Source organism: Branchiostoma belcheri, unplaced genomic scaffold, assembly GCF_001625305.1.
Source record: "Branchiostoma belcheri isolate BF01 breed outbred unplaced genomic scaffold, Haploidv18h27 scaffold38, whole genome shotgun sequence".
Classification (NCBI taxonomy): Eukaryota; Metazoa; Chordata; class Leptocardii; order Amphioxiformes; family Branchiostomatidae; genus Branchiostoma; species Branchiostoma belcheri.
In genome coordinates this window covers 464,504-478,480 of record NW_017803998.1, presented here as the reverse complement: position 1 = coordinate 478,480, position 13,977 = coordinate 464,504, and the positions used below count along the sequence as shown (strand labels likewise).

General features: G+C 37.9%; 1 protein-coding gene across 2 annotated transcripts in view; it reads left to right on the top strand.

Annotated features, from left to right (window-relative positions):
- LOC109476544 (metallophosphoesterase domain-containing protein 1-like) overlaps window positions 1-13,977 on the top strand; it is a 52,890-nt gene that overhangs the window by 27,573 nt on the left and 11,340 nt on the right. For both annotated transcript variants that reach the window (XM_019777529.1, XM_019777531.1), the window contains exons 2-3: window positions 4,738-5,213; window positions 12,756-12,972. In XM_019777529.1, coding sequence (XP_019633088.1) covers window positions 4,880-5,213; window positions 12,756-12,972 — 551 coding nt within the window. In that variant the 5' untranslated portion in view covers window positions 4,738-4,879. The remainder of the gene's footprint in view (window positions 1-4,737; window positions 5,214-12,755; window positions 12,973-13,977) is intronic.

Sequence of the window (13,977 nt, the reverse complement as noted above, 5' to 3'; positions counted from 1 at the left end):
TAGTTTTCATATCCCCGTACATAATAAATTTACGCCAACATGGCCCATATTTCAAAGAACGAGGAGATATCAAAACAATTGGGAACTGAGTTTTTCATATAGGCTTGAAGGCTATTAATGGCTTGGCACTTAAAAATTTATTGCACAATTGTAGCCATTTATTTCATGCATTTTACATTGATCTCTGAAGAATTATAACATCGTTATGGCATACTTTTTCCTAAAGAAGAGAGAATGGGCTACGACTTACAATATTTTTATCTCCTATAAAGTATATAATGCTCTTAATGCTGTTATAAAATAATATTCATTATGATACCAAGGTAACACCTAGTCATAACTTTTGGTTATCAATCATATTTGACTTATTAAGAAGAAGCTATGATCTTTTTTCTTGACATATTATGATACATATTTCATACCAATAAAGAGCTTGTTTTTGTCCCTTATAGCCTTCAACACACTGATATGATTCATAATCTCAAGGGAAATAAAGTCCAGCTTATCAAAGAAATGACTACTATAAAATTTGCTCCCAGAAAAATTTTAGGTCAACAGTTTTCTAAACTGTCTTTTATGTGTTCTACCAATTAATTTCTTATTAAATACAATATTATTTTCCTTTCCAGGAGAAATTTCAGCCTTTCTCATTATAACTATTCCCAGTACGGCCTTGCACTGCTTTTGTGGAAAGATTTAAAGTTATCATTTGATATTAGCCATGTTTGTGCAATGTGCTCTTTCCCAGCTGATAGTGCATTATTTATGAAGCATGTTCTACCTGATCCACCTTTTGAAGGTCAATGCCTTCTTCCCTTAGGTATTAGCAGATGAAATGAGTCTAACACCGATTTTTGTGGGTTTTGGATATGCATCGTTGGCTCTCTAGTTCTTGTAGGTAAAATAAAGTAGCCCCATGGCATTTTTTAGGCTGTAGGGGCAGTGGGTTGTTAGTCCACCGTGTCCAGGACAGAGTGTTGGTAAGCAGAGCCAAATTGTCTCTTGTCACTACCTTTTACCTCCCCAACCAAAGTTAGGTACCCATTTTACACCTGGATAGAGTAAAAAAAGTCCTCTAAAGTGTCTTTCCCAAGGACACAACATCTAACAAGGAATGTAAGGGATCGAACCTGCAATTTTTTGACCCTGTGTCCACTAGCTGTAACACTCAATGCCATTCAATGCCATTCAATGCCACCTGGTTGGTAAGAGATACCGGTACATAGATTTCATGAATTGCTTTCTTATATTCTTTCTACCACTTCTCATGCACTCCTGGCTATACCCGAGACCTGTTTTGGTAATGATGCCCACTGTGGTAGTATGTGAATTGACACTCTCCTTGGTGCTGAAAAGTTAGCTGTTGTGCACTTTGGACTTCCTTTAAGTCTTCTAGCTGAAGAAGGCTTTAGAGAAGCATTATTACCTGGCTGATGGCCATATTTTCTAATGTTACCAGTTTTGGTCTTAAACTGTAAAGAGGGGCACATGCAAATGCCAAATACAACATAGTATAACATAGTACTCAGTCCTGAAAATACCTCTAGGCATATCAGGTTTGATATAGTAGTAAAGTAGTAAAACTGTTTACCTTGAAGCAAGTGTTTTTTGCATTCCTTGTATATTATTGGAAATGCTAGGTGCAAGATATGTCTAAACTCCCATAAAATTTAGTTGGTATTCATGACGCAAAATATGAATCTAATTTTGTATCAATCTGATCAAAACATGTATGAAGTTGTGTTGTGCCAAACATTCAGTTTCAGAAAATATAAAACCTGCCTGAGCCTGTGCCCAGAAGTGGAGGTGCTAGCCACTAGAACACAAATACTTAACGCCCTGGGCACACACAGTCAGCATGTATATACAGCTTCTGTAAAAAGTTTTCTGACAGTAGATGTATGTATATAGTGCATACAGATTCTTCAATGTCAACCATCATCTTTCACACTGCAGTCACCCCTAATGGTATGGTCACATTACCCAACTGGGGGCCCTTTTGGGCAGTCTTGTGGAATGAAAAGTAGGATATAAGAGACAACAAACACTACACCAATTTGATTTGTTGGTTCTAAGATTTTTTTTCAGAAAAAAATATGAAGCGACAGGGCAAAAAATTAAAACAGACCTAGGCATCTTATGATAACCCCAAATGCAATTACAGGAGCCATGAAGTCAACATACCAGGCTGGTTTGCAATTCAAACAATTTCAAACTTGTAACCAAACAACTGCATTGATAGACGGAAAAACTGTTACAGTAACAACTCTAAAGAGAAGGGACTTGCTGGGGCAAAAATACGAGCATTTTGGAGTTGATTCAGAGGCTGAAATGTTTTTTTTTTGGCAAATCAGAGAAAAAGTAAGCAGGTAAATCTGTAAACCAACAAATTAAATTGGTGAGGCCTTAGGTGTTTGAGTTTCCAGTTCAAACCGCCCTGGTCATCAGATACCCTATGGGTCGTTTTGTCCTCACACTAACGATTTTGCGCCAACTAATTACAGATAAGATCTTTCCAACATGTCTGTCATTTTCCCCACGTACGATAAGCAGGTAATTTACACATCTAAAGGTCGGCTTGAAGAATGGATCAAAGTGAGTTGTTGACAGTTTGGGGTCACGAAAGTTTAGCCCAAAGGCAAACAGACAGACTATTGCAGATGGCAAATTGTACAAGTGAAGAATTACTTTCATCCCTAAGAAATCCTTTTGAAGCTCTCCTGGTCTATCAGGGTACTAAGATCTAGACACAAGATCTGGTTTCTAAGACATTTTTGGATGATGTTAGTGTGCTACTGTGACCTACATATATTCATACTTTGTCTCTCGTATAAACTGGGGCTGTGGGACAAATGTCAACAACTTGTTGAAGTTAAAAGCTTCAGAAATGTTTGGGAAATGCAAAATTATGGTTATTCATTTCTAAACTGTTGTGGAATTTATGTAAAATCTACATTGTTTATAATCTTATACAAAACATGCTTTTACATGTACATAGTAGAATGTGATGATTGCCATATTAAAAAGACTGCTTTAAGAATAGCTTATTGAAAAAAAGTCAGACTTGTGAATAGTCAAATGTAGTCCCATTGCCTTTCTGAGGTTGTGTTTAGGACATTGTACTGGAAGGCAAAGCCCCTCCTTCTCCTTCTACCAAATTTTTACACCCCAAACAAAGTCAGGTACCCATTTGGTTACACCTGGTTGGAATGAGGAAAATTGTGCATAGTCGTATTGCCTTTACTGCCTTTATGTTAAGTCAAGAATGCCATTCATTAAACACTCGAATGCTCATGTCTGCTAGCCTAGCCACTTGACACCACATGTAAATAATTGTACCGTCTAATGTCATTCTTCATAATACAATGTACCTTCATTGCTTCTTTACTAGTAGATATACAAGGTGAACACTGGATGCACCTTGACAGCTACTATTGCTGCAAACTGTGTATGTTTATTGAGACAGACAGCAAACAACTGCTACAGACAGGCGTGAAGAATTAGTGCGAATACTGATAGCTTCCAAAAAAAGTTGGATCTTCTTAGAGTTGCCTTACTAAGTCCGTGATTGACAATGCCATTAGAAACCTTTAACACTACCGCTAGTACCCAACGACTGATAAATTGAAAAGTATGGCAGTTACAATTTTTCTTCCACGCTTTGGGAAAATGCTGGAGCAGCGTTAGGGCCAAGTGTCGCATCTGTCATCCTTAGAAGTGAAAAACAAGACTTTAGATCTCAATAGTGGCTAAGTGGTTACTTTTTCAAGATGTCGGCTACAGTGGCTAGGTTTTTGCAAAGGTGTGACAAGTTTACTTGTCTAATAGACATAGATGGAACAGGATACAGTTGTGTGTTACATACCGCGTTACTTCTTTCATCTTTGTTCACAAAGGGAAGACAAATGCGAACACTTTGTTTTAATTTCTAAGAAGATGGGATGGTAAAGTACACATAAGTCAAGATGGATGTTGTAGAAACTTTACTGTAAGAAGTTACATGGTTGAAAGGGTGATGGGTATTCATTAGGGATACATTAGGGATGCTGTTTGAATAACTGTGGCTTTTGGAGCAAAGGGTGCTTATACATGTAGCAGTAAGTCACTCTAGATTGAAATGACTTCTAAAACTGGTCGAATGGTGATTTGCTTAACGTGTAGCCTAATTAATAATCCTTGTGGCTCTCTGGTTGATTTTCTCCCAGAGACTTTACTGAATACAACATCAAAACTTTATCTTGAAAGTTCATCTGTGTTGGTAGAAATCATTAGGAAGCAAGTTTAAACTGTAATTTCCAACACAAGAAATTGGGCTCACCCTAAATTTTTGACTGTACAGCTCCAGTCTTTGTCAAGGATTGAGCAATCCAATGCTTCCTAGACATCATGCAGATAACTCACGTGACTCCATAAGCATTATGAAAATTTGGGTGAGTTCAATTTCTTGCGTTGGAAATTACAGTTTAAACTTGCTTCATATTCAAAACTTTATTATGTAGAATTTTCTAATATAAATTCCTGTTTAAGCAATATAGAAAGTTGCTTGAAAGTTCAGTTTAAATTTTCGCTACATAAAGTGTGTCATTTGAAGTATTCTTAAAGATATTTCTATTGCATGGCTTATCATTGAATTGAAAAAAACATTATGACAGGAACACTCAGAATTTTATGTCAATGTCAGAAATCACCATAATTATGATATTAGACAGTTGACAGTTATTTCTCTTTTCTGTGTAGGTTCCGACTTGAAGGATTTTTTGCCAAAGGAGCATTTCTTTACCAAACTTGACCAAGACATTGGAGAAAAACAGTAAAGGAAGCCATCCAAAATCCCAGAGTTTTTCCTCACCCATGTTTCTGACTGTCCCGGCTTTTATTCATGTCCATCCGCCGAACATTATCCAAGATCTCCCGTAGAGTCATGTCATCTGACTCGGACCACAAGTCCGCTACTCTGGAGGCCGACCCGCTGGCCACGCAACCACAGAAGGCGTGGGACCAGAGGAAGGTCGTGCAGACCGCAGCGAAGGTCGAACCGGTCCCCTTCGACAAAGAGAAACCACCAGGACATGTACGGTTTGTTTGCGTGTCGGACACCCACTCCAGGAGCGACAGAATGGGAGCGATTCCGGACGGGGATGTCTTGCTCCACGCGGGGGATTTCACCGACCTTGGACACTTGCAGAAGGTCAAGGACTTCAACACTTGGTTAGGTGGGTGCATTTTGCTTTGTTTCTTTGCCAGGTTATACAGAGATTTGTTTTTGACTGCTATATGATGTCTGTGTGTGTTTCTTTACACATCTCTACATGCTATGCACATGGGAGGCAATGACACTTTAGGTTAAAGGTCCCAGAAAAGGTTATCTGATTTCCTGTCTTCAATTTCCTGTTACCGTTATATGCAATGTCTGTTGCCTTGTGGGAGCAAGTGGGAGAATAAGACAGAATCAGTAAGAAATTCACCATAATCATGAATAGGACATAGTACAAGAAATTCAAAATTACTTTGAATAAATATTTCATGGAGGTACAAATGTATGAGATCTATGATATCATGTTTTTTAAGTGGGTGAGCCTTATGTAGTATAAGAGTTTATATATACCCGTACATGTACATAGTCAAACTTGCTCTAATGTTCCTTTTGATTTAAAGTTATATGCCCCCAAACCCTAAGCTTATAACTGAAAGAAATGTGCATGTACAGGCATTGGACCACAACTTTGACCCCTAACTGACACCCAGATGGCCATTTGAAGTCTGACTACTTATTTTACCAGTCTAAAAGCACAGCCACTGATACATGTACTCAACAGCTTCAAGGAAAAGTAGTTTTAGATGGCAGCAGATGCAGCTAAGGGGTAATGATAGTCAGTCCTGTGAAAGAGGTTTTTGTCGTAAAAATTACATTTGCTGGTTAGAAGATAGGGTAATGTTATCTTTTGAAGTATAATTAGGTGATAGTAGTTTTTGTAACATGAAAGGTCTTTGAACTAAAACTCTGTGTGATGATACATGTATATAGGGGTTCAGAGCATGCTTTATAGGTATGGCTTTTAATGCTATGGGCCAGACAACATGTATGAACCCTATTTTGTTAGTCTGCCAAGGATGTGTTTTTGGGTCACATAATTCGTGCACAGAAAGAATAAACCGAGATAGCTTTGATGGCTTTATATGAATCACAGAATGATGGCTTTATGTGAATCACGGAATTTCTTCACAAGGATGTCTTTGTTCTATTCTACAACATGGTTAGGTTTTGAATCTCTATGAAAAGAGGGCAGTTTAATTCATCTGTAAACTGCAGAAGAAATAACTACAGATTCTGAAGAATTGTTAAGAAACATACTTGACATGAGAAATCAGAGATTTTAGACCTCCAGGAAGTATGCCATCAATCCTCAGCTAAGAATCCTGACAAACTCCCTCAAGTTGACTGATTCATTCTGCCTGACAATCCTCCCCCACCCATGTGCTGTCAACCTACTACCTACAAATATATACAAAAACCCACAGCTCAGAATAAGAATGCTTCCATACTCATTATGATGAATATAACTTCATGTTACGTAAACAAAAAATATAATTTTCAACAAAATATGCTTAAACTTCTTCTCATACTCCCCTTCCCACAATCTTGCCTCATCCCTTTAAGAACATTTCCTGGCCTATCCTTCCTGTTGACCTATAGTAACCCTTTTAGCGATGAAATGTGAGTTCATACTGAGTTTACAACACAATGCTGTCATACAAGAACTTGTGAGATTCCTTCTGAAGCTTCTTAGAGTTCTGAATACAGAACAAAAATGCTTTAGTTGACATAACCTTGCCCCCGTGTTGGGTGTAGCCGAATAGTCTGCCGTTTTGATCTGGAAAAGGCATCTGCCCTCCAATGTGAGAGTTTTTCCATCTGAGTTGACAGAATTCCGATAACACCGAAGCGAGGTCCTGACCTAAGAAGTAATTGACAGTATTTGGATGTAGTCTGTTACTTTGTGTCAATCTCAACACTTTTCTTTTTGCTCCTGCAGTTGAAATTCTAAGACTTGATAATGATTAAGAGTTTGCACTTCAATAGCCTTACCTATTTCACTATGCTACACTTGTACACTGCTCCGGGGTTCTCACCAGCTTTAGATTTTTATCTGTCTGGTTGGTTTGAGGAAGCAAAGCTCCATGTCGAGTGCCAAAGGCGCAAGGAATCAAAGGGGTTAGGGGGCATGTTCCCCCAGTAAATTTGAACTTTTTGACCCTCTGAAATCATGCTATGGTTTCCTAAATTTTGAGAGATAATGTCATATGGCAGCTTTATTGAAATATTGTGTTTTGCAGACAGCCTGGTGAAAATGTCATGAATTTTACATTTTTGTCCATCAATGAGGATGGAATTCTGGTAATTTTTGTTTGTTCTAAAGACACACCAATTTGGATAATAATTCATTCTCAGATTTGCAAACCTACATATTTTTCTGATATGCAACCAAAAAAAAATGCTCATTTTTGAGCCCCAACAGTACTGTTGAAGAAATTTCCTTGCCTTCTTAGTTGTTACAGTTTAACCATCTATTAATGCAGTGGTTCAATGATAAAAAGTTTAAAATTCAGACAGTCTGGTATGATGACGTCATGACTGACCTATCGTAGCTTTTGGGTTTATCAGAGGATGCCTAGGTCTGTTTTCATTTAAAACTTTTTTTTCCGCCCTGTCGCTTCATATTTTTTCTGAAAAAAAAATCTGAGAGCCAACAAATCAAATTCATTTGATGTGACCTAAGAAGCAAATTGTTGTTCCAAGACAGGAGCACGTATGCTGGAGAGAGCCATCGTATAACCTTTATCTGTTTACACAGTTGATTCATGATTCTGACCAGAAAATTGAAACTGATGCATTTTCGTCCTTCTCCGTAGTAGCATGAAATGAGAGGAGATGACCTTATAGATAACAGCTGTGCAATGAACTGTGGGGCTTTTAGATCTTTTAGAGAACGGAGGCCAGAAAAGCTTGATTTTATGGTTCACATCCTTTAGAGACATCAACCATGATTTGTACATGAATAGAAACTTTCCACTCATTCTACAAGGGAATGTTTTTAAAAAATTTTAGGAAGAGACGTCAGATGTCATTTTTTTCACTCTCGGATCAGTTTTGGGATTCTCAGAGGATGTCATCCATATCATCAATTCAATATGGCCTAATACCTGAGTGCCTACTTTAATACACCCACAAAGGGCACATCATAGCTACCTATCCATCCAGGATGTTCTAATGTTCAAATATTCATGATTCTTCCTCCACCTTAGGGCTTCTATAGCTCAATATCAAGCCCCCCTCCCCACGATATGGGAATATTCCAATGCAAGTTTGCGCAGAAGCCTATACTCAGTTTTCAAGAAAATTACTGTCGATTCAACTCACACACTGCTTAAAGCCATCAGATTACTTGACGGAAAGTATCCCATACAGTTTGTCCAAATGTAATTTTGAACGCTTTTCAGGGTGTCCTTTCTATAATGTAGTATGCATTCTACCCTAATGGCTTTCTCCAAGGTAGTACATGGGGAAGTTGTATTCAGGCTTGTACTAAAGAGATTGGCAAAAGGCATGGAAATCTTGCAATTGAGAGTCCCTTAAATTGTATAGAGATTATTTTCAAAGTCATGATGTCCTTGCTAAGATTTGCTTGGTCAGGAAAATTGGGAAGATCTAACTGAATCCGAGAGAAGAAATTGAAGATTGTGACTCAGAAAGCAATGACATGGTACAAATTAATTCTCTCACAGTCAAATGAACAGTTTCAATTCAATTTTCCAAAGTTTTGCTTAGTATACTGTTTTTAAGATACATGACTTAGATATGAATGATTAGTATCAGTAAATTAATGTTTCATGCCTACTTTCATACAAACTTAAAGTTACTCTAGGCCAATATTGATGATTATATCTTAGATTATCACTAAACAAATGTATTGGCAACATCACATACAATGAGTGCTCATATAGCAATACAGACTTTTGTGTTAGAATATTCTATTAGAGACTTTTGCATTAGAATTTCAAATTAGAGACTTTTGTATTAGAATTCTATATGCAACATTGGTGTTTTCCCCTAAGCATCTTTTGATGTCTGCAATGTATTGATCTTACCCATGGGTTGAAAAATGAAGGGCCTTGAAGTGTAATTTAGAACTGCAATGGATTCAGCACCAAGGAGAGGATCGATAGTTCTGACTGAGGCAATGTAAATCAGACATGGATGTCTGTAACCTTCCGTTACAGTGTTGCAAATTCGCTCAGGCCTAGGACAAAATGTGTTTCGTGTTTCAGTGCTGAAAAAAATTAGGGCCGGTAGGTAGGGATTATCTTAAGAGTTTTTTTTCTCTTTTTTTTATTAGACTCTAGTGATCCAACTGTCCATTGCAGGGGTCCACCAAAAAAACGAGGATAGGGTTGGCATTTTTTTCTAGGGTCGGTCGGGAAACAGGAAGCACAACATTTTTTTCCTAGACCTAAGGCCACACTGATCATCCATGCGTGCATTGATTTTTGCCTGTTCTCAAAAAAAAAAAAAAGATCAAGTCCACCGAGGCTCTGGCCTGGCTCTAGGCCTGGGTAGTCCAAGGTACTGGTAGTTAGCGACAATACAGAGTCAGGCGCCCAGGCTACCGAAGCTCCACGACTCAAGAACTCAGTACATTCGTACAGTGCTGATTCATAAATCCTGCAAAAAGCCGGCATGTCGTATACGTCGCTATGTACTGCCACAAATTCTCAATGCCACCTTTGTAGGTTTAGAAGCATTTTTATTTTTAAAAATTTGGCCAGAATTTTTTTTATTCGCCCATGCGCACTAGTTTTGGGGGGCTTCAGATCTAGAGGATGTCATCCAAAAAATTAACTCAGTGTGGCCTAATCAATTACACCCTGAGGTGGTGGCATGTCATTTCAACACTGTCTGGTGTTCACATGAATAACACATAAACCCATTTACACTGACCAATTGATTGGATGTGTCAACTATTAAAGTCGGCAGACTTTTTAAAGTCACGTTAGTGCAACAAAATGTTTTGTCAGTGTCACAAACTTTAATTGGGGCCATTTTATTTGTGAAACGGGAGGTTTGGACCTGAATTTTGCATGCAAATGACCAAGAGAGGTTTTGCAAAGCTTAGAAAAGCTTTCAGTTTAGTATACTTGGTGATGTTACTCTAAATGCTAAGAGTTATGTATGATATATTTATGACTGTTAATATCGATGCTGAAGTTAAAATATATAGGAAGGTAATGACTTTCACACACTGATTTCCCCTGACAATTTTTGCAATAAATTGTAAATTGCAGAATTTCAATTTTGTCTCTTTGGTATTTTATCACCACTAAAAGTTCTTGTCAAAACTGTTTTTCACATAATACCGTCAATACAATGTATGTGTCATGAAAGGTTGAGGCCCGTGGTTTTTGTTTTTATCACTGTGCCAAATTTTTATTTTCTTCTTCTTTGAGAAGAAAATTCAAAGAAGCAAGGAAAGGACTCTTCTTCTTCATGAAATAATAAGAATGAGTCTTAAGACTTATTTTGTGTTTTCTATTCATAATTGCATAGACAATATATCAAGAGCATCACACATACCACGTACAAGACCCTTGAACCATGTATACATGTACTGCATTTGTCAGAACCGGTTCTAACTACATTTATCAAAACCGGTTTTGGTCGGATGTGGCCGGATGTTGCCAGTTGTAGTGTTTTTGATGTAGTTTCATGTTGAAAAGCTTATGTAAAGTGAGTTGGTATTACTTAGACTTAGACTTAGGGGCTCCCGCGTCTCGTGACGCATGAGGCAGTCAAAGCAGCCCAGCTTCCTCTGTCAGCAGCCAGCCTCAAGGCTTCCTTCCAGCTCATGCTGACTGCCTGAAGGTCCCTCTCCACTGTCTGTCGCCAGTTCATCCTTGGGCGCCCCCTTCTTCTCCGTCCTGCAATTGGTATTGCACTATTAGAAATGTATTAAAGACCCATAAGGTGGAACTCATTGCAACCAAGTACAGTAGGGGCATCATCACTAAATAACATAATGATTAAACAATGCTTGTAGTTACCGGGTAGATGTCTAAAGGTTAGGACTTGATGTATACGGCCTGTCAGAGTAATATAACAGGCTGATGCCTGCAGATACAGGTACAGACACCTAGTATCAATCATAATGTAAGCTACCAGGTATATAATCGTATATGTAAGTTTAAGATGAGCCATTAGTGGGGTTACAAGAAGGTTATAATAGCCTATTATTGGAAAAGGTAGATCCTTGCTGAGGGTCAGTTGTCTTAACCTGGCTGAAAATCATTTGAAAACCAACTGTAATGTTATAGCAAATGTCAGTTCATCATTTAACCTCTAACCTGAAGAGCACCCCTTGGTGAGGTTATGTGAAGGTTATGGCCTATTAATAATGGAAAGAGTAGATTTTTGTAGAGGGTCAGTTATCTTAACCTGTTTTAAATCATTCGAAAAGCAACTGAACTGTCATGTAGTGTTACCAGTATATCGAAATGCTACAGAAAAGGAAAAGATGCATGGGTGATCTTGATCCAAATGTTGAAAGTAGACTACTATGTAGTATGTTTTATAAAATATCATTGTATATTCTTTTTAAGTGCTAAATGGTTCCAAAAGCAGCTAGACTATTTGTGAAGAAAAATAGCCAGATCCCTTGCACTTTTCCTCAGCAAAATAGGCCCCCCAACTTAAGCCCCATCTTGCATGTGTAAATGAAAGTTGTTACAGTATAGCCTATCTCCAAGTCTTCAAATGGAGATTGCGTCTCATCGTATTGGACTGACGGGCAGTGTCCTCGCTGAGGGAATTGTATTGGGTGTCGTTCAGGCAATATCTTCTCCAATTTTGCCAACGTTTACAAGTTTGCAATGGCACCCCAAGAGCTTAATGTGATAGCTAAATTGCATGTTTTCCTGCTCTTCTAGGACAAATTAGGGCTATTTGCTGTTTTCAGAATTTTTGCCTATGTATCAAGAGCTGTTTTAGAAAAACACTTAGGATTAAGAAGGCATAAAATGTACATATTGTAATGTAATATCAGAACATACATCAAGTAACTTGCAACCAATCCATAATTTTGTTTAATTAAAACATAATTATTATGGAATTTGAATTGCTACCTTAGCTGCCTGAAGGTTTTAAACAGGCTAACTATTAAATTACTGTGACAACTATGTTTTGATAAGTATTGTTTACTGCATCTGGTATAATTATCTGGATTTCATCAACCAAAATCTGTCTATTTACTAGCTAAAATGAGCTTTGGGTCGAATTATTATAAGCTTCCCACACACAGCTTATGTATCAAATATTACTTTATTATAGGGAATAAATATTACTTTATTATAAGGAATAAGTTTGGGATTAATATGGCTTATAGTAAGTTATATGCCTGGGTTTAAGTCTAAGTAAGTTTGTTTTATGGTGATTTACATGTATGAAATCGAGGCAGATTTATATTGTATCATCTAATAAAAATGTTACAACTGAGTTGAGTTGTTGTAGGTATTAATATTAAATAACCTAATTCAAATTATTCATTCTTGTTATGCATACTATAGATGTATTCCGTATATTATATATCTTTCATAGACTTCATCTATATATCTTTTCAATAACAGTGTCAGCCTGCATTGAGGAAGGCTAAACAGCAGCCATGATGATGATGATGATGATGATATTCTTATCCCCTTCCCTACAGGAACACTTCCCCATCCTTATAAGGTCGTCATTGCTGGCAACCACGATCTGACCTTCGACCCCAAACTGATGCAAGAGATCCGGGCGGGAAATCGCCCCATGTTCTGGGCGGTTCGCGACGAAGAAGCAGAAACGGCGAAGTCGCTTCTCACCAACTGCATCTACCTGGAGGATTCTGAAACCAACGTCATGGGGATCAGGATTTGGGGGTCACCGTGGTAAGTTTTATAGTAAAATGCTGCACTTTATTCCAACACAACCAGTACAGAGAGATCATTTTCAACGACTACTGTCGCCTTCCTCAGGATAATTAACGACCAAGCAATTTTGAACGTAAACTCACGAAAGTTACGGTTACAGACACGTGACCTTATTCACATGAGACTTTATGGATGTGTGAGGTCAGCAATTGATCAAAAGTGTTTACAGTGTTTACAATGTATATCATCCACCATCTCTATTAAGTGTTTAGGGGATTAAGTTATTAGAATAACCAACCACTTTTTGGACCGTACCATTATACAGGATTGCTCACATGGTTGTTTATTCGGTGCTTATCGCACCTGTCCAGGGATTATCTCACCATATACACCTTGAGACAGGGCTTTAACCCTTTATTGATCATGGGAGACAGACTATTGAGCAAGAAAAGCTACAAACTGTAAGCTAGTTTAGCGTTTGACAAAGATGGATGATGACATGCGATTCAATCATGTTCAAGGCCAATGGTATAAACCAGGGAGCCCAGTTTCCTCCCCCTACACCCAAGCCAGACTCCCATGATGCTGTGGTTATTATTCTCTACAAGGCCCAGTAGTGGATAGTGTGTTCAAACTTCATAGAAATTACTTTATTCATCATAATACGATGGATTTCCATTTTCATGCACATTCGCTCAAGGTTAACAGAAAACTGTGTTTAGAAAGAAATTTACATGTAGATTCAAGAAACCTGACAGCAAAATCTATTACAGGAAGGACAGGGTGGCAAAAGTTTAATTCATTCTCTGTGTGTGATATGGGCAAGCTTTAAGAAATTTTGTTTTAAGTAATTTAACAGTAACTATGGACTAGCTAGTGTTGAGCTTTTTTTCTGTATTTTACTGTACTGGCCATTATCAGAGCTGCGTGTTTGACAGTATTGACCTTGAAAACTTGTCCGGTGCAGGTAGTTGCTTCCACCAGTGCAGCAATGCAGAAAACTTAAATTTCGAGCCCTGCTGC